General features: G+C 46.7%; 1 protein-coding gene across 2 annotated transcripts in view; it reads right to left on the minus strand.

The window, feature by feature from the left end:
* Positions 1-22,021, minus strand: part of hace1 (HECT domain and ankyrin repeat containing E3 ubiquitin protein ligase 1) — a 54,475-nt gene that overhangs the window by 4,072 nt on the left and 28,382 nt on the right. For both annotated transcript variants that reach the window (XM_080471508.1, XM_080471507.1), the window contains 11 exons: positions 19,361-19,429; positions 19,138-19,225; positions 16,677-16,788; positions 14,799-14,896; positions 14,492-14,579; positions 14,219-14,368; positions 13,085-13,281; positions 8,640-8,771; positions 6,420-6,518; positions 5,851-5,921; positions 513-626 (listed from right to left, as the gene is read on the minus strand). In XM_080471508.1, the coding sequence (XP_080327634.1) occupies positions 513-626; positions 5,851-5,921; positions 6,420-6,518; positions 8,640-8,771; positions 13,085-13,281; positions 14,219-14,368; positions 14,492-14,579; positions 14,799-14,896; positions 16,677-16,788; positions 19,138-19,225; positions 19,361-19,429 (1,218 nt within the window). The remainder of the gene's footprint in view (positions 1-512; positions 627-5,850; positions 5,922-6,419; positions 6,519-8,639; positions 8,772-13,084; positions 13,282-14,218; positions 14,369-14,491; positions 14,580-14,798; positions 14,897-16,676; positions 16,789-19,137; positions 19,226-19,360; positions 19,430-22,021) is intronic.

A 22,021-nucleotide genomic window follows, 5' to 3' on the forward strand; every position in this document is an offset into this window, starting at 1 on the left:
AACAGAGGGTGGAGGGAAGAAGACAGAGGGTGGAGGGCAGAGAACAGAGGGTGGAGGGAAGAAGACAGAGGGTGGAGGGCAGAAGACAGAGGGTGGAGGGCAGAAGACAGAGGGTGGAGGGCAGAGAACAGAGGGTGGAGGGCAGAGAACAGAGGGTGGAGGGAAGAAAACAGAGGGTGGAGGGAAGAAAACAGAGGGTGGAGGGCAGAAGACAGAGGGTGGAGGGCAGAGAACAGAGGGTGGAGGGCAGAGAACAGAGGGTGGAGGGAAGAAGACAGAGGGTGGAGGGCAGAGAACAGAGGGTGGAGGGAAGAAGACAGAGGGTGGAGGGCAGAGAACAGAGGGTGGAGGGAAGAAGACAGAGGGTGGAGGGCAGAGAACAGAGGGTGGAGGGAAGAAGACAGAGGGTGGAGGGCAGAGAACAGAGGGTGGAGGGAAGAAGACAGAGGGTGGAGGGCAGAAAACAGAGGGTGGAGAGCAGAGAACAGAGGGTGGAGAGCAGAGAACGTTACCAGGTGCTGGAGGTAGGCAGCAGGTTGGAGGTGTATGGCACCGCAGCTATGGTGAACTTCTGGAGACCACTGCCCCCCATCAAGAATGCGAAGCCCCCATGTGGGACCCTGGAACTGAAAGAAGGGAACTCCAGTTCATTTAACAGATATTAAGTCTTTGTTCTAGATGGACGTGACCGACTCTGTCCAGGATGACTGTCTGATGTCATCTTGGACAATAAAGTGGATTTGCTCTGTCTCACTGAAACCTGGCACAAACCCCCGGATAAATCAGACCCCCCCCCACCTGGATATTCATTCATGGATAAATCGGGTGGAGGCTTCGCAGTCCTCCATCGATGCAACATTCCCCTCTGCCTTGTCTATACCCTGGCATCTGAACACCTGGCTGTCAGACTTCCCCATCTGCTTTTCTAAGTCAACTGTCCTCCACCTCCCCAACCATTCTGCTTCTCGGTGATTTCAACATCCACATTGACCCCCCCCCCCCCCCCCACACCCACTGCCAAATTAACATCCGACTTATTGGACATTTTAAACTGCCTTAACCTCACTGAGCACGTCACTTCCCCCACACACAACCATGGTGACATCCTGGACCTGCTCTGCTCCACACCCTCTCTCACCACCCATAACTCGTCATTAACATACCCCACCATCTCTGGCCATCGAGCCATTACCCCGATGCTATTACCCCCACTCCCACCACCAAATACACATGTGCAATAACCTTTCGTAACTTAAAATCACTCTCTCCCAACTCTCTCCTCCTCTTTACCCAATGCCATCACCTGCTTCCCACTTCCCATAGATCCAACCACTTCTGATCTTGTCAACTTTTACAACCACACCCTCTCCTCCTGCCTCAACCAGACTGCCCCTCTCAGAACAGCCACAGTCTCCTTCTCCACCTCTGACCCATGGTACACTCCAGAACTCCACAATCTCCAAAAACAACGGAGACAACTTGAACGACTCCATAGAAAGACCGGTCTCACTGTCCATGCCCCAGCCTACTAACAATCTGTCACTACGTACAACCACACCCTCAATACTGCCCGCTCCGATTTCTATTCTCAAATCATCCACTCCAACTCCTCAACACACCGCTCTCTATTCTCTACTTTTTGCTAAACTGACCAAACCCAAGGACAATATCACTTCAACATTCACAACAGACAAATGCAACAACTTCCTGTCATCCTTTCACACAAAAATCCAAACTATACATAATTCACTTGCATCCACTTCCTCACCTTCAGATCCTGAACTCCCTCCACTCAAGTCCTGTAGCTTTCCCTCTTTGTCCCGTCTGTCCCCGTCTGACACCAGCAAACTCTCTACCAAGACATTCTCCAGCTGCCATCTTGACCCCATCCCACCTCTCCTGCTCAAAACCTGTATTCCCCCTCATCCCCCGCATCATAAACACATCTCTCACCAATGGTACTGTCCCTTCTCCACCCAAGCTCACCACCATCACACCCTTCCTGAAAAAACCTGGCTTAAATCCTGACAACCTGGACAAGTTCAGACCGTCTTTAGTCTTCTGCTACTGTCAAAGATCCTGGAACACTCGGTCGTCACACAACTCCAACATCTTCACTCCTCTCAGCTCTTTGAAACTTTTCAGTCCGGATTCCGCTCACACCACTGCAGCCAAACTGCCCTGCTTAGGGTAATCAACAATCTCCTCCCTGCCACTGACACTGGTTCCATTTCCCTCCTCTTCCTCCTCCTTGACCTGTCCGCTGCGTTCGACTCCTCCACTCACTTGGCATCTCCAACACAGCACTCTGGTTCACCTCCTACCGCCTACCTCCCCCACCGTCACCATTCTGTCTCTGTCAACAAGTCTGTTCAGAACATCACCCTCCTCATTGACGGCCACAAAGTCCCCCCACCCCCCTCCGTACGCCTCCTCAGCATCAGAGTGGACTCCTCCCTCTCATTTCAAACACACATCAACCATATTACAAAAACATCCTTCTTTCACCTCTGGAATATCGCCCGCCTCCGTCCCTCGCTCTCCCAGACCACAGCTGAAATACTCATCCAGACGTGACTATAGCAGTGGTCTTCTTTATGGACCCCCCCACCCGACCACTCATTTACAAAAACTACAATATATCCAGAACTCCGCTGTCCACCTCCTCACTCACACCCGGTCCAACAGCTCCACTGGCTCCCTGTGCAATATCGCATCCAAAACAAGCTCCTCACCTAAAAGTCCCTCCATCCCCCCCCCCCACCCCCACCCACACACACCACCACCACCTCACTAATCAACAACACCGTTCCACCTGCCATCTCCGCTCTGCCGACACAAACCTCCTCCACCCACCACCCACACTAAGCACCAAACCTTGGGGGACCGAGCCTTCACTGACACAACCCCCCCGCCCCCGCCCCGCCCCCACCTTCTGAATCTCGCTCCCACAATCCATCAGGAACACGGACTCATTACTGAACTTTAAAACACTCCTGAAAACACTCCTATTCAAACTTGCTTTTTCCTAAACTCTTATTGTATTTTCTGTTTTTGCTCCGTAAAGCATCTTTCAGTGTATAAAAAAGCGCTATATAAGTTTGATGTATCATTAGTACTATTACTCGGTTGAGTATTTATCAGTTGTTTTGATAATTTGCGCTTTAAGACCCTTCAAGGATGTGTGAAGTTACTGTGAGAGCATCAGCAGCCACTGTCTGATAGTAGAAGACCTGCAGCTCTACCATTGCTGTACACTAAATAAACTACCAGTACACTATTAGATAAAAGCTTGGACACACCTTCTCATTCAATGTTTTTTATTTTATTTCCATGACTACTTACATTGTAGATTCTCACTGAAGGCACCGAAACCATAAATGAACACATATGGAATTATGTACTAAACAACAAAGTGTGAAGTAACTCAGAACATATTTCATATTAAAGATTCCTAAAGTAGCCACCTTTTGGTTTGTCTGGAGGACTAAATGTGTAAAACTTAAATCAATAAATACACCATGAAAAAATCATTAAAATGTGTCATTAACCAATTATAGGAGAGGAGCTCAGCCACCTGGGAAGGACCCAGAGTTGAGCCACGACTCTTCCACACAGAGTTAAGGTGGTTCAGGCATCTGATCAGGACGCCTCCTGGTCGCCTCCCTTTGGAGGTCTACCAGGCATGTCTAACTAGGGGGAGGCCCTGAGGAGAAATGATCTCTCTGGCTGGACCTCATGAGGCACAACGATTAAGGACGTCTGATTTTGTTTTGCATCAGACGAGATTTAAAAATGTGTCCCTCACCCAGAAGGAAAATGTTGAACAGGGATGTTAAGACACTCTGCTCGTACTCCTGCCTGAGACACAGTCAGGGACACAATAACAGTCAGGGACGGTAAAAAGTGGGTCTGGCACCCAAGGGAGTCAGGGAAGGAACCTTAAAGGGAAGGATAAAAATAAGGACTAGTAGGCAGTAAGCAGGGACAGATTTGGTGTTTTTCATACCAACTGGAGGGAGAATGTTTCCCTTGCTCTGTCCTAAAGATCAACTAGGGGCCTGGAAACTGATCCCAGGGTCATCCGATTGTGGGACGGTTCCCAAGATGATCTTGGCAGAGAATTGGACACACCTTGAGAAAAATAGAGGTAATCACTGGAAGGGAGGATCATATTTCCAGGAGAAAGACACACATTTGAGCTTCGGTTAAAGTTTAGGAAAAAAGGATTGTGAGGAAGCAGCAGATTGTGAGGCCTCAGGCTGGGTTCCAGCAAGGACAATGACTCCAAACACACCCCAGGCTGTGTGACGGTCATTTGATCAAAAAGGAGAGAGACAGAGAGCTGCCAGATGACCTCGTCACCTGACCTAAACCCAATCCAGAGGGCTTCAGATTAGATGAGCCACAGAGTGAAGGCAAAAGGGCGAACAAGTGCTCAGCATCCCTGGAACTCCTTCATGACTGCTGGGAAACCATTTCAGAGGGCAACCTCATGAAGCTCATTGAGAGAGTGCCAATAGTGAACAAAGCAACAATCAAAGTAAAGGGTGGCTATTTTCAAGAATCTAATCCATAAAACATGTTTCGAGTTGTTTCACACTTTTAATTCCATGCGTTCATTCTTAGTTTTGCTGCCTTCAGTGAAAATCTACAATGTAAATAGTCAAGAAAAAACATTGAATTAGAAAGTGTGTCCAGACGTTTGAGTGGTCGTGATAAAAATCAGTTTCCACCAGTGCAACTCAAACATACCAAAAAATAAATTCCCTTAATTCTAGTTATGAATCCACATTAGCATCAACAACACGAGTGTGTGTGGTGTAAATGCTGGATGCTGTGTGGTTTTCTATCACCTCCTACACACTACATGGAAATGGCTGTTGATGGTTGACACCAATCTTTGGTTATCAGAAAGATTGTGCTAATTATTGAGATTATGTTATTCTTGTATTATTCATCATAATAACAAAAACATCTCAGGGTTGGACTCCTTTACATTAACAGAACATCTTCTCTTCCTATTTAGAGAAGCACGTATAGGAAAAGGATGAGAAAATGTGTTTAAACATCCACAAACTGTCGTTTAAATGTAGACTCAATAGTACTAAATAATGTCTGGAGCCCATTGAGAGGCTTTTATAGCTAATAAGGTGCGAGTTTGGTCAGTTTGACACAAATATGTATATGATTATATAATACAATTTTATGCCTTAAAGTGTAGGAAATATCTTTGATTTTGAACATATTTTAGTGGAATTCCTAAAAGTTCTAAACCTCTGTTTCTCACAACCTTATTATTTTCACTGACAAACGGTGCTAAATGTAAGAATCATAGATCAATTCATCAATTACAAAAGCTGTAAACACAACACATATACCTCATCTTACGTAGGTAAGTCTTAGCTTTTAAACTATAAGATAATATATATATATATATATATATATATATATATATATATATATATATATATATATAAATGAGAGAGAGAGAGAGAGAGAGAGAGAGAGAGAGAGAGAGAGAGAGAGAGAGAGAGAGAGAGAGAGAGAGATTACCTTAACTTGAGATGTATTAACTATTTCAACTTTATTTTGGCGGGTCACTTTTCAGCAGTGTGGAGCCTGCTAACATGCAGCATCAGGTACTTCATCCTCTTTGTGTTTTTCAGCTCTTGAGCGAGTGAATGTAGAATAATGTGACAGGAGGAGGACAGTTTTAACTTGAGATTGGAGGACACCTTAAAGCACATTAATATGGATTCACTGGTTTTACTATCGTAGAAGTGCAGAGAGTTTAGTGGAGAAGAAAACGTTGAGAAGACGATCTGAAGCAGAAACCTGCAGACTCACCTTCCAGTGACAAACTGGAGCAGCAGGACTCGCTCCTCCTGAGTCAGGCTCTTCACCACCACCCAGAACCACTGACACACACACGCACGCACGCACGCACACACACACACACGCACACACACACACACACACACACACATTAAATTTACAGCACACAGTAAACAGTAAACAAATATAATGTTTTCCTCTTTCACCTGAACGACACTGATCATCTTATAGCTTCTCTTTCTGGATCTTTTCACTGTTTCCAGATCTTCTACACTCCTAAGTTTTGCTTCTGCAGCAGGTTTCTTCTTGTTAAAGTGAGTTTTTGAACCCACTGGAATGTCAGATACAGTGGCAGGCGTGTTGGGCACAAGTGGCTGTACCAGCAGAGGTCAGCATGATGTTTCACCTGCTTTCACACTGGCTGCATGATTATCAGAGCCAGTCACACACATACACTATTCATCTTCATGACACACTGGAGCCCCTATAACTTTGTTTTGTTTTAAACACTCCTACTCATTTCTAAATGATGAGGAAAAATTCCTCCAGATGGACGTCGGTGAATCAGAATAAAAGCCCACCTGGATGACAAGCTCCTGAGGGTCGTAGCCACTGGTGTACTCCGTGTTCCTGCACCAATCCTGAACATCGATCTCTGGCATCCCTGACAGTAGAAGCTCCTACACACACACACACACACACACACACACACACACACACACACACACACACACACACACACACACACACACACACACACACACACACACACACACACACACACACACACACACACACACACACACACACACACACACACACACACACACACACACACACACACACACACACACACACACACACACACACACACAGTTAATAATAATTAAAGCTGCACGCAGGTTTGGTCGGGACCTCGCCCCCTGGCATGTCGGGGTCGGCCCAATCCCGGCCTCTGGCCCCTTTTAATGTGATGCACCTGAAGATCACACATGTTCCTCCCCAGGTGTCCCTGACCTGGAATCTGGTATTATCTTACATGCTAATCTGCTAAGCTAACTCGCTTATCAGGACTAATTAGCTGTTGATCCGTAACCCGAGCCCCCCCTTCAGCCCATCTCCCAAATATCAGCTCAGTTGAACACATTTTGTTGCCATGTGCATGTTTAGGGGGTCAAATGTATTCTCCTTTAGCGGTTGAGGGCTTTTTTTGGGTGAAAATCGTACTTTGAAAGGCAACCTCCGACTTCCTGTGGGATTCCCCTCTCTCCCTGTCCTATCCCATGTACTTCTCCCCCCAACCGGTCAAGGCGGATGGCCGCCCTTCCAGAGTCTAGGGTCCGCCCCACGCTTTCTTCCTGAAGAGGGAGTTTTTCTGAACTTTTCTTCCTGCGAGGGAGTTTTTCCTGGTTTCCACTGTTGCTTGTTACATCTACTGCTCTGGAAGAGTTTAGTTGGGTTCTGTTGTTCTCTATCATTGTAAGAGCGCTTTGAGATGTCTGTTGATGTGATTTAGCGCTTTACAAATAAAATTGAAAATTGAATTTAGGTCTGGGGTACCGGCGCGTGATTTTTAGGTCTCGATGAGACGAACAATTGAGTTTAGGCTCTCTACGACATTCCCACTGGCCGTTCTGATTTTTCTAGGTGGCACTAGAGAGACATTTAGCACTCTGGGGGTTAATTTTTACATTTCCTTAATTCTTTTGCCTGTCTTTATGAGCGTGCCAAATTTGGTGAGTTTTTGAGCAAGTTATATAATAATAATGAGAATAAGAAGAAACATTACAAAAACAACAGGATCCTGGCCTCCAGGGCTCCAGACCTCTAGACCTCCCCCAAGGTTTGGTGCTTAGTGCGGGAGGTGGGTGGAGGAGGTTTGTGTCGGCAGAGTGGAGATGGCGGGTGGAACGGTGTTGTTGCGGGAAGTCGGTGAGGTGGAAGGGGGCAACGTTATGGAGGGACTTCTAGGTGAGGAGGAGGAGCTTGTTTTGGATGTGATATTGCACAGGGAGCGGGTGGAGCTGTTGGAGGATGGGGGTGATGTGTTCTCTGGACCGGGTGTCAGTGAGGGGGCGGGCACCTTTCACCTGTGGTCTGGGAGAGGGTGGGGACGGAGGCGGGCGATATTCCAGAGGTGAAAGAAGTAATATGTATTTTGTAGTATGTAAGATGTTTGAAATGAGAGGGAGGAGTCCATTATGATGCCCAGGTTGTGGACGGAGGGGGAGGGGGTGACTTTGTGGCCGTCAATGAGGAGGGTGACCACCAGAGGGGAGGGAGTTGTTGACGGAGACAAAATGGTGACGGTGGGGGAGGTAGGAGGTGAACCAGAGTGCTGTGTTGGAGATGCCAAGTGACGGTGGAGGAGGATGGTGTGATCAGTGGTGTCGAACGCAGCGGACAGGTCAAGGAGGAGGAGGAGGAGGAGGAGGAGGAGGAGGAGGAGGAGGAGGAGGAGGAGGGAAATGGAACCAGTGTCAGTGGCAAAGAGGAGATCATTGATTACCCTAAGGAAGGCAGTTTCGCTGCTGTGGTGTGAGCGGAATCCGGACTGAAGAATTTCAAAGAGCTGAGAGGAGTGAAGATGTTGTTGGAGTTGTGTGATGGTGGTGATGATGATGATGATGATGATGATGGTTACCAGCATGACAGCTGCAACCTGGATATGGCCGCTGCTGACAGGAAGTACTCACCAGGGGTGTATGAGGAGGAGGATGAAGAGAAAAAGGAAGAAGAGGAGGAGAAGGAGGAAGAGGACAACGGCGATGACAAAGAGGAGGAGAAGTATTGTGACTGACCAGCTCGTATTCATCAAAGAGTTGTATGAGCGAGGGCGGGATGAAGGTGTGGAAGCCCTGCAGGAAGGCGTTTATCTGAGGCTGGATGGCTCGAGTCATCCTCAGCTCCGTCACCAGCTGGACGTACTCCGCCTGAGCGATGACAAACACAAACACATGCAGGTGTGTTACACAAATAGAACTACAACCACAAAATTCTCACGTTTTATAAATATTGTATTTTTTTTGCTTTTTAATTCTCTGCTGCTGTAAAAAGTGAATTTCCCCGTTGTGGCACGAAGAAAGTTTGATCTAATCTCTAATCTTAACTTGGCCCTGGGCACTGGAGTCCGCTCCGACCCCTCTGCGTTGGACTGTGCGCTCCAGAACCTCCTGAGTGCCTGTGGGAGGAGATCCTACGTCTGCCAACCTGAACAATTTTCATCGACACCGCCACGGCAAGAAGTGGAGATACTTTCAGGATCGTTACATTACGTTATGGGATGCACACAGAAGTGAACCCAGAGTGTAGTATGGATGCAATTGTGTGTGCACCAGCAGTCTGTGGACACACAATGCAGAATGTATGGAGGGGCCTTTAAGTCCTTGCAGGACATTCCGAGGTCTTGGGCTTTTTTCAAACAACAGGGTGAGATTTACAGTGTGACTGTTACAGTTTTTCCCAATTGCTAAAACACAAAAGCCAATTCTCTAAACCAAATGACCAGGGGCCTCGTCTGTAAAGGTTGCTGAAGCACAAAACAGGTCCTGAAAGATGCGTACGCCACTTCACACGCAAACTTTGTGATCTAAAAAAATAAACTTTGCGGGAGAATATGTGTACCGGTTATTAAAACTTTGAACCTTGTGCAGCACATTTTGGAGACGGGGACCTGCAGCGCTGATGGCGAGGTGGAGAGGTGAAGCCAGATTTATCTTATACGTTAAACATCTTTAAATATCAGACTTACAGATCCACGTAATCATAAACAGCTGAGCTGCGGTGGTGTAGATGTTTCTTTAGTGGAACGTTACTGCTGAATCAGCAGCACAATGTTCATATGTCAAACTTCCATCTTCAAATGATCCAGAGCGGTGGATAGAACTGATTGATTATCAATTGTGACAAAGTGTGTAACAATCAGTCTAATTTCAGAGTGAACACATAAATAGTGCAGTGACAGCCGTGAGTAAAGCTGCAGTGTGGCTGCGCCGGTGTGCAAAAACAGATTCTTATCCACGGGAGAGCAGACTGACTGGCTGTCGATGGGGACGTCTCCTCTGTTCCAGCTGCTTTTATTAGGATTTACAGCTTTAAGGTACAAATATACTAAACTGTAGGTACACGGTACAACTAAAGTGAGTCTCTGGGAAAGTCTCAGGCAAAAAACGAACTGCAATTGAGATGATTTACCAAAGGGTTCCATGTAGAATAAAGAAATTATAGATTTTATATTGCTTATTTTATCATCATACAAACGTGATATGTAATACAGTTTAGTAAATGTCTACATTATGGCTGTAAATCCTGATAAAAGCCTCTCGTGGTACAGTCATGTGCTTGCCTCATAACTGGGGCTGCAGACGACCTCCTCCACCCTCCACCTCCACCTCTCGAGTGACTGAGGATAAAACACAAAGTCCACTGAGCCTTTTCACCGTCCCTGTTCAAATATTTAATTTATACATTTAATAAACTATAAAACTGAACTTTATCGGTCGGCTGTGTCTCCAACTAAATGTCTCCTTCCTCTCCGACACTCTGACACACGGTGGCGTCACAATCATGAGGCTGTTTTGGGGTCCGGAAGTGAGCTCTGGTGCTGCCCCATGATGTCATGCTCCTCCATGATGTCACTCCCCTCCATGATGTCACTCCCTTCCATGATGTCACTCTCCTCCATGATGTCACTCCCCCCATGATGTCACTCTCCTCCATGATGTCACTCCCCTCCATGATGTCACTCTCCTCCATGATGTCACTCCCCCGATGATGTCACTCTCCTCCGTGTCACTACCACCCATGATGTCACTCCCCCCATGATGTCACTCTCCTCCATGATGTCACTCCCCCATGATGTCACTCTCCTCCATGATGTCACTCCCCCTATGATGTCATGCTCCTCCATGATGTCACTCCCCCCATTTCACTGTCCTCCATGATGTCATGCTCCCCCATGATGTCACTCCCCTCCATGATGTCACTCCCCTCCATGATGTCACTCTCCCCCATGATGTCTCTCCCCCCCATGATGTCACTCCCCTCCATGATGTCACTCTCCTCCATGTCACTCCCCCGATGATGTCACTCTTCTCCATGTCACTCCCACCCATGATGTCAATCTCCTCCATGATGTCACGCCCCCCCATGATGTCACTCCCCCATGATGTCACTCTCCTCCATGATGTCACTCCCCCTATGATGTCATGCTCCTCCATGATGTCACTCCCCCCTCATGATGTCACTCCCCCTCATGATGTCACCCCCCCATGATGTCACTCCCCCCATGATGTCACGCCCCCCCGTGATGTCACTCCCCCCATGATGTCACTCGCCCTATGATGTCACTCCCCCCATGATGTCACTCCCCTCCATGATGTCACTCTCCTCCATGATGTCACTCCCCCCATGATGTCACTCTCCTCCATGATGTCACTCTCCTCCATGATGTCACTCCCCCTATGATGTCATGCTCCTCCATGATGTCACTCCCCCCATGATGTCACTCTCCTCCATGATGTCATGCTCCTCCATGATGTCACTCTCCCCCATGATGTACTCTCCTACATGATGTCACTCTCTTCCATGATGTCACTCCCCCCCATGATGTCACTCTCCTCCATGATGTCACTCCCCCTATGATGTCACTCTCCTCCATGATGTCACGCTCCTCCATGATGTCACTCCCCCCATGATGTCACTCCCCCCCATGATGTCATGCTCCTCCATGATGTCACTCCCCCCCATGATGTCACTCCACTCCATGATGTCACTCTCCTCCATGATGTCACTCCCCCTATGATGTCATGCTCCTCCATGATGTCACTCCTCCCATTTCACTGTCCTCCATGATGTCATGCTCCCCCATGATGTCCCTCCCCTCCATGATGTCACTCCCCCCATGATGTCACTCTCCTCCATGATGTCACTCCCCCTATGATGTCATGCTCCTCCATGATGTCACTCTCCTCCATGATGTCATGCTCCTCCATGATGTCACTCCCCCCATGATGTCACTCCCCCCCATGATGTCACTCCCCCCATGATGTCACTCTCCTCCATGTCACGCCCCCCCATGATGTCACTCTCCTCCATGATGTCACTCCCCCCATGATGTCAAGCCCCCCCATGATGTCACTCTCCTGCATGATGTCACTCTCCTCCATGATGTCACTCCCCCTATGATGTCATGCTCCTCCATGATGTCACTCCCCCCATGATGTCACTCTCCTCCATGATGCCATGCTCCTCCATGATGTCACTCTCCCCCATGATGTACTCTCCTACATGATGTCACTCTCTTCCATGATGTCACTCCCCCCCATGATGTCACTCTCCTCCATGATGTCACTCCCCCTATGATGTTACTCTCCTCCATGATGTCACGCTCCTCCATGATGTCACTCCCCCCATGATGTCACTCCCCCCCATGATGTCACTCCCCCCATGATGTCACTCTCCTCCATGATGTCACCCCCCCCCCCATGATGTCACTCCCCCTATGATGTCATGCTCCTCCATGATGTCACTCCCCCCATGTCACTCTCCTCCATGATGTCATGCCTACAATTGATGTAAAATACCTCGAACACAAATATAGATTTCCAAATAGAAGTAAAAAGCCCCAGCTTGATGCTCCATCTCCTGGTTGAACAGACACATCTTCATATGACTACATGTTCAATCTCTGACTCAAACTGCTCATGCTCTCAAAACAAGTATTGAGGCTCCGACAAAAAACCTTTAACTTGGTTTCAGACGGACAGAAGTCTTTTACCTGCTTGGAAAACCAAAACTAACTCGAGGTGTTTTTCACCTCTTCATTAGGAACCTGCCCTCATCAACATAGTGTTGAAAGTGCTTAAAAACAATTTTTTTTAAAAACTCAGACCGAAGAGTCATATTCAGTTGAAAACTACAAGAAGTAGAACAAAAAGAGACGATGTATTCCTGCTGCAGTTCTAAAGATGCAGTTAATGGAAGCTAAACACGGTGTATTAAAATGAGTCTAAAACATAAAAGAGAGGAAACGTTTACTTACAGTCCCTTTTAGATTTGATGAATTATCTATAAATTGACAGTAACTTTGACACGCTGATGTTAAACGGTGTTGTTGTGCTGTACGTGTGCTTGGTATTGCTGGACATATGAGCTCGTGTATTTTGATGTGACACCTGATATAACCAGCTAGACGGAGTGGATAAATGTGTACTGCAGTGTTCCTCTTCACTGCCAGGGGTCTGACCTTGTTGTCCTGAGTCACCAGGATGCTGGTCCCTCCAGGTTTCAGAGGCACTTCCTCCATGGCCCCGAACACGTCGGTCTCCACAGAGAAGGTGAGCTCCAGACCCAGATCACTGATGTCGTTGTCCAGGATCCACTGCAGGTTCTTGGCGTACTCTGGATCGATGGACGACACGTCCTGGTAGTTCACTGGAATCCCTGAAGAGCAGAAAAAGTGATTTAACTCAACACGACGCGGCAAAAACTCAAAATCTTACCAAGTGTATTTGTCTTGTTGTTAGTCAAAATGTCTCATCCCACCTGATTTAAGATAAATTTACCTAACAAGTAATATTTCAGCAAGACAGAGGGACTTGTTTTAAGACAATGCATCTTAAATTATCTTATTTTGAGAGGGGCATTTGTTCCGGTGTAAGAGAAAACACAAGAGTGGATCTGCGAAGACAACAATGTCTGTTGTTTTCAGAGGAGTTTCACTATATCCTAAAAAAGGATGTTTGCACACAGACCACTTGTGAGACTTTCCCAATCTTAGTTTCTCTTTACTTTCTGAGATATGGAAGTTTTTAAATTAAGAAATGAATGGCAGAAAATTAATGCACATTGTTGAAAACTGCATCAACATGTTCACGTTTCACTTGTGTGATGTGGTTCAACGTGGAGTCTTTAATGAGGAGTGAAGTTTTCTGAAGGCATTGCGGTGCAGTGATTATCACTTTTCATGGATAGAAGACCTGGGCTTGAGTCGAGGTCAATACGGTTCTATTTCTGGGCCTGCGAGTGATTTCCAGTCGTGGCAGATTGCTCCTAAAATGTAAAACCTGGATTGTACGGGTAAATGGTACCTCAGCTACAACACAGAAACTACATTTTAATAAAGTCTGCAAATAATAGTCATGTGGAATCAGCTGAGGAAACGTCTCTCACCACAATAACAGCAGCATCTCTCATAAAAACAGCAATAAATTGGAATTCTTATTTATTTATTTAAATCAAAAAGGTATTTAAGGCTTTTTCAAAATGACACATTTCTAGATTAAGTTAGGATTTAATGTGTTTGGGTCTTTAAAGTGGGCCGTCTGAGGCCCCTTAACTCAATGGCTCCCCTTTTTTAGGTGTCCGTGTGATTGTTTACCCAATATGTGTTTGTAGAAGGAGCGGGTGAAGTAGATGTTGACCAGCTGCCGGTGATACAGAGCCAGGCCCAGAATCTGACCCGCGAACCGGAAGTAGTTCAGGTGGTCCGGATTCACTGAGGAGTTACTGTTTGGCTGGAACGTCGTGCCTAGACACACACACACACACACACACACACACACACACACACACACACACACACACACACACTCACTACAGGTGACGAGGTTGTGCAGGTCATGCTTATTGTGCTCACTCTGACGGTCAGTACCATCAGCTGATTGTGTGAACAGTGCATAGTCCGGGTTGATGATCTCATTGGACAGGACGTCAAACCACTCCCGAACCACACCCTGACCCTGTAACACACAACCAGCAGCTCAGCAACACAGACAGACAGACAGACAGACAGACAGACAGACAGACAGACAGACAGACAGACAGACAGACAGACAGACAGACAGACAGACAGACAGACAGACAGACAGACAGACGCACGCACACACACGCACGCGCACACACACACACACACACACACACACACACAGAAAGTGTGATGACAGCTCGTCTCCACTCACCATGCCCTCCTCACCATGGAAACGCACTGCGATGCCCTGTTTCAGCTTCTCGTTGGAGGACTTGGAAACCATCTCACAGCTGCTCCTGAATATCGAGTCTGTGAGAAATTCAAAGAGCTGCAATCAGTAAGAAGAGAAGAGGGAAGTACAGGAGGACTGCAGCTGATAAAACTCTCAGAAACACATAAGGATGGAGGTAATGGACGTTTTTCTGTGGTACTGTAGCAGTGTAATGCCTGCGGCCGTATTTGCGTGTGTGTTTTCTGTGTCCCGTGTGCATCTCCCTGCCGATTAACTATGTAAATAGGGCTGTGTCGTCCCGACGACCTGATTGACTGAATCCACAAAGTACAATGGTACTTAAGGAGCTCCAGTAGCTCCTCAGCTGGGGTGTAACAAGCAGCTTTCTGTTGTCATATAGTGACATATAGATGGTCTGTATTGTATATTTGATATACACTCCTCAAAAAAAGTTTGGAAACATTATTTCAGGCAATTATTTCTCCCCTTTAATAATACTAATTTGTGTATTATTACATATCGTTGGAGAGCCTGATTAGTTACCTTTACAAGGCGGTATAACTTGCAATGATCGTGCGTTCGCAGAATGAGCAACTTGACAAATGCGTGGGTAGCGCCTCAAAAAAAAGTGCTAAAATACCCTGCAATATTTTTCTGTTGGTCATGTTTTGGGCTTCAAGTGCTGGAAGGTGTGTGACTGGCACCTGATTAGGACCTAATTGACAGCACTTCTGTGCATGGGTTATGCAACCTTGTTGAGTTTGTGTGCATTCCAAGCATCAGCAAGCCACGTTTGTTCCTTCAGGGTCTGTGGACTCCGGTCCACAGACCCTGACCCACTGCTCCGGTACGCAGTGGCAGCATTATTTGGTGTCAGCCCTGGTACCATGTCCAAACTTTATTTCTATTTTCTTGACACGGGTGAAGTCAAAGACAAACTGAGAAGTGGGCGGTTCCCAGGAAGACAACACCCCAAGAAGACCGGTTCCTCCCTCTTGGTTCACTGAGGAACCGTAGGCTTTCTTCCAGTGATTTACAAACAAGATTTGCACACCGGTACCACAGACAGATCTCTGATCAGACAGTGAGGTCCATGGCCAGTCTCCATGCTTGTAAGGCTGCCAGGAAGCCTGCAATGACTGGCTTTCACCGTCAGGCCCATTTGCACTGGTGTCAACAACACCGACAGAGGAACCTCAGAATGTGAGGCAAAGTTATGTTTAGTGATGAATCATGGTTCCGCCTGAGGAAGCTGGATGGCGGGATGAAAGTATGGAGACAGCTTGGAGAAAGCGCTGCAGATTGGTCACAGATCATGTGACATGTGAACACTTGTGGGATCAGCTTCGGAATGCTGTATGTGCCAGAGTGACCAGGTTAGGTAGGTGACCAGCATGAGGAAGAGGTGCCAAGCTGTGTATAGATCTTCCACACACTCCTGAGGTCTCTGACAGTGTACAATGAAGAGTGAAAAAATTACCAGGACACGTTTAGACTTTTTGCTCATTCCACGAAAGCACAATCCTTACAAGTGATACCTTGTTGTAAAAGTGACTTATCAGGCTTTCCAACGATATATAATACAAAACCAATTAGTATTGTTGAAGGGGAAAAATAATTGTTTAGAAGTTTATAAGCCACTTCTTAGTGTAAGTCATATGAGCAGCCACCTGGTAAAAAGTAATAGCCTGTAAAATGTGGTAAGTAACACGAGCTGCGGACCAACATGGCATGAATACAGAGCAGGACAGTTTTAATACATGTGTGGAGTTAGTGGAATAGCTCATTAAGCTGCAGTGTGAGAGGAGCAGGTGTGATCTTGACATATGAGGCGGCAGCAGTCGGGAGAGTTCGCACCTCTGTGGATGAGCAGGATGTCGTTCTCGTTGACTGGACGATGAACCATGTCAGAGTCGGGCTGCCCGGCCAACAGATGCTCGTAGAACCACTCGGCGCGATCCTTGAAGGGCTGAGGGATTGAGGCACACAAAACAGGACAATTCTTCCCACGCTGTACTGCACTTCCCTAAACTAATTAATACTATGCTTTCAACTTCCACACCGTGGCTCATCTCAGTCACAGCTTAAGGCGCAGAAACAGAGAACAACCTGGCTCTATTTGCATAACATCTGCCTTTGTTCTGTGAGTGGAGGCAGGGAAGTGAAGGAGATGCAGGTTAATTCAGCAGGTGAAAGTCTGTAATTAAGGCCCCGTTTATACGACAACGTTTCACGTGACAACACCTAATCCACTAAATAAAAGGAGTGCGCTTACACTGCAGCAGTGGACACACGGACAACGATGTAGTTAGTCTGCCGGGCCACGAGAGGGCGCTGTTGCTTGTTTTTGTAATGAAACCACACAGACGTGTGTGCAGAGAACAATACGTTATAAACATCAAGAAAATCGAGAGAATCCGATATTCGTATGGACTGAGGACACATCGGATGCTATCAGGAGTGAGTCTCAACTATTAAACTACTGATATGGACGATAAAACTAGAATAGGGGCCGCGAGTCGTACCACTATGGGTCCGCCATGTTTGTTTACAAGCGCAAGAGCAGAAGAAACTATTTACAACATGAAGGGAGGGGGGAGATGCGCATGCACAGTAAGAGCGCTACATAGCCTCCAGCTGTCTCTGTAGGGGGGAATCATGAATGTGAAAGAATCCTTCCACCTTTGGCACTGGTATAAATCTGACTTGAAGGCAGATGGTAGCCTTCACTAGGAGGATTACAATCGTATCTGTACCACCATCATCGTCATCATCACCCCCCACCACCATCATCGTCAACACCATCATGGTAAGACGTACCAGTCACACAACAGGCAAAACCCAATTTTTTCCACAGAAAAAAAATATACTAAGGGCAGGTGAATTTTACTTTTGTTCTGCATTTTTCAGTCACCAGCAGCAACATTTGTGATTATTTATCTTTGTTCGACAAGAGAAAGTTTCATATGAGGCCCAGACTTTAGAATTTGCTGCGGATCTATTCAGCACAGATCACAAGCTGCTCTAGTTTGGATACCTCTGGTCTAAACTCAGCTCACGTTTTCCATTAGCGGGAGAACAATCTAAGGCTCTGTGAATTCTGCTTCACAATGACCAAGAGGAAGGAATTGACGTTGGTATGATCGCTGGTTATCCGTCTGCTAACATTTCTGACACAAACCTCTTCATTGTGGAGGACGCAGTTAGATAAACAGAGAAACTCTCTGCTATGAGTATGTGCTCTTCTTTGGTGGACTTCAGAGAGGGAAGCTACTCAGCAGACGTTAATCAACAGGTAATTAAGGCCTGGTTTATGATGGTTTTAATGGTCCTTGGTTGATGAACGTACATTTATGGCTGACACACCATGGCGAGATCAGAGCAATTCTCAGTATGTTGGCTTGTAAGAAAGGAAACTTTTTTTAGGAGGACAAGAGACCAGGTTTTCCCCGATCACGAGATCATCAAAGAGCCATTCCTTGATGTCTTAGATCAGCCAGGAATTAGTCTGGCCAAGACAAGCAGCAGCTGTAGTTCTGGTGATGTGATTAAGAGAAACCTAAGCAATAAAGTAAAGATTCTTTTTCACTGGTTTGTTTTCATCCCCAAACTCTCATGGACTTGAGCTGAAGCTGATGAAGATCACGCCGTGTGTCCCTGCTGTCAGCCAAGAATGGGAAACTGAGGCTACAGTTCACAGAGGACTACCAAAACTGGACGAGAGAAGGTCTGCAGAGTCTCCAATTCTGCTGCCTCATTCAGAATTTGGTGTAAACACCATGGATTCATCCTGCCTGGTATCGGTGGTTCAGCTGCTGCTGCTGCTGGTGTGACGGTATGGAGGAGAATTTGTTTTTCTACGTATCAAATGAGCAGGTTGAAATTCCAGTCTACCTTAGGATATCCTTTCCTTCATGACCACAGGGTTACCATCTTCTGATGGAGACTTCCAGCAGTATAGCACAGTAGCTCACAAAGACCAAACCATCTTGCATTGATTTAAACAGGAAAAAATATAACCGTTTTGCAGTTGGCACACATTTGTGCTTTTCCAAGGTTGTTTTACATTTTCTCCAGATTTCCCAAAATATGTGTGTGAGGTTCTTTAGTGACCCTAGTGGGCTGTACATACAGTATTAATATGTATGAAGGTGACTTTGTGCCAAAGGTCACCGATAAGCTTTTTGATGACGTCTAATAAATCAAGGTAATTCATCAATAATCATACAGCTTCTCCATGAGGTAAATTTAGATGTATTATGAAAATATTCAATTAGTTGAGATGTAGATGGACTGAAAGCCTCCATCATGGCCTTACCTGGCCCTTAATGATGTGCATGAAGCGTGACATGAGCTCTGGACACTCCAGCAGGAAGTGGAAATGGTGAAAGATGATCTTTGGATTCCTGGAGAGTGGGCAAAGAGACAGGAAAGAGAACGAGAAAGCAGACATAAATTAGAGGAGAATAAGTTTCACGATTGGTACTAAGTCTCTAATGTGTCATGAGGCTGATGTATGGCAGAGGGCCACGTTGACTCACCTGGTTACAAAACACTTGAGCACCTCGTCATGCTTGCAGACAAACTCAATGAATCTGGGAGAAGTCATACTGTGGACAAAATCAGAGGAAGTGAGGATTAAAAGAGAGGAAACATCAAGTATCCTGAAAGCTGACTGGAAACAGGGTGAAAAGAGCAGCAGAAATACAAACTGAAGCATTGATGGCTCATCTCAGCTGACAAGTCGTGAACAGGTTTGTACTGCTTCTTCATTAAGACACGTCTTCAGCTATCGCATAATCACAGACCGGGAGGACGATTTAAACAAAGACGGATCAATGTAGCTGCAAACGAGAGGGAGATGAGGGATAAGTGGTCAAAGCCCCATGCAGAATCATAACTCCGCTAAAGTTAGGATAGGGAATCGAACATACAAAAACAAAGCAGTGCCTCGACATCTGACATGTACTGGAAACACGTTTACATGTGGATTACTTGTGTAATTCCATGAAAAATTATATCATGTTGCTGTATCTTACAGTTTATGAGGTTAACTGGCACCAATTGGGCGACAGGCGGATTTAAAGACAAGATCCAGACAGGATGGGCGTCTTTGAGGTGAACACAAAAGCTTCCAAAAAATTTTTATTCAATTTTTTTTAAAAGGATTCACAGGATCAGGATGGTTTTTATACACGGAGAAAATGATTCGGTCTGTAAGCACTGGGCCGCAGATCAGTACCGGTCCCTGGAACATATGGTACCGGACCACAAAGAGAGAATAAAAAGTTGCGCACACAGAAGGTGACGCGCCGGAAGAGACGCGTGGAATCGAACTTGCAGGAAGTGAGGTAGCGGAACCCACTTGCTGGAAATGACGCAAGGCGGAAGTCATTTGCCGGAAACAATGCAATGTGGGACGTTTATTCCTCAACGCAGTTCAACAAACATTTATCGCTTCTTTTTACGCGTCTTTCGTATCTCAACAAAGTCAAGGATTGTCTTCTGATAAGGTAAAGATTTGCCTTCATGTCTATATAGAAACGATCAGCCTGCACTAATAAGAAGCAGTAGTTATATCAGTAGTAATGAGAGTAGGAGTAGTTTTGCGGTTATGTAAGGAGCAATGAAAGTTTAAGCTGCTCTTTCTATCCTTGTTCCATGTGTTGGTTTATCAAGTGTAATTTCTTGCCTTGTGAAAACTTGCTCCAGTAACTTTTGGTGTGTTAAGAGATGAATGTGTCGACATTGACCCACACCAGTAATTGTATCATACTGTATTAATGGACATAGACAATGTGCTTGCTGCTGTGTTTATATCGGTTTCATCCCAGATAGACGCTGTATAGATATATAGATATAGATATTAAAGTTATTATTAGCTATTTCTCATCATATGTAAGAGACATTTCCCATATATATATACAGTATATATTGTGATGTGCACCTGGAGGGAGGTTCTCGCAAACAGAATGGAGTGGGTGTGTCGGTGACGTGTGGGGATGTGTTGATGTGGGGATGTGTTTAAGGAGGTGACAGTGGAGGAGTGCAGTGACGCACAAGAGAAATGTTTGACAGGTGAACTGTTATGCTGCTGGAGGCAATAACGAAAAGCCGACTTAACTCCTTCGTCCGTTTCATCCTTCTCTGCCTCCACATTGGTGACCCTGACATCTGAACATGTCCGTTGAAGAGTTTTGGTAGCACAATCCTGAGCTGTGGTTCCGACACATCAAGGCTCAGTTCCATCTCCAAGGGGTTATGGCAGACAACATGAAATACTTCCATGTCATCGCGGAGCTGGATTCTTCTACTACCTACCGAGTACAGGGGCTGCTTCAGGACCCGCCGGCGCATGGAAAATACACCACGCGCAAAACTCAACTCCTCCGGCTGTTCCAGCTGTCCAAGGGGCGAAACGCCTTCTGTCTCTCAACGGCTTGGGAGACAGTAAACCCACGGAGCTGATGGAGAACACGTTGGCGCTGCGATGATCGGTGATGCTGTGTTTCTGTTCATCCAGCTGTTCCTGCATCAACTGCCTGCTCAGGTGCGCACGGCTCTGGCCAACTCTCCGCTAATGCGGACTAAGGACTATGTTGGGTTGGCGGAGGAGGCAGACAGGATCCTGCTGGTGTCACAGCCGTACAGATTGCATGCTGTCGTGCAAGTGCAGCCTGAACACTGGCCGGAGGAGGAAGTGCAGGCTACGATCGGGGCAGTTACGGATCGGCGCAAGAATGACGGCCAGCTGTGTATTTTTCACTGGCGTTTTGGGAGCAGAGCCAAGCGCTGCACGCCGCCCTGCTCCTTCTCTGTGCATGGAAACGGCAGACCCGGCGCTCGATAGCAGGTATGAGCGACGGGAACACCAGGAAGCTGCTGAATCACTGTATCCGGGAGGCGTTTCCTCGTGGATACCGGAGCGCAGCGGAGCATCATCACCTCCTTCACTGACGTAACGAGCGGCGGAAAGGGGCCGCCTCTGGATGCCGCGAACGGGACTCCCATCCGCACCTTTGGCACCAGGCTCGTGGGGGGGTGTCAATATCTTAGCTATGGGGGATGTATACCAGCGGCGTCTGGCTTAGTTTCCTGAACTGACAGTCCCTACCTTCTCGGCCTCCATCGTCAGACATGGAGAGGAACATTATATCCCCAGGGCTGGGCCGCTGGTTTTTGCGCCCCTTCGCCGACTGGAT

Source organism: Lipophrys pholis (genome assembly GCF_963383615.2).
Source record: "Lipophrys pholis genome assembly, chromosome: 9".
Lineage (NCBI taxonomy): Eukaryota > Metazoa > Chordata > Actinopteri > Blenniiformes > Blenniidae > Lipophrys > Lipophrys pholis.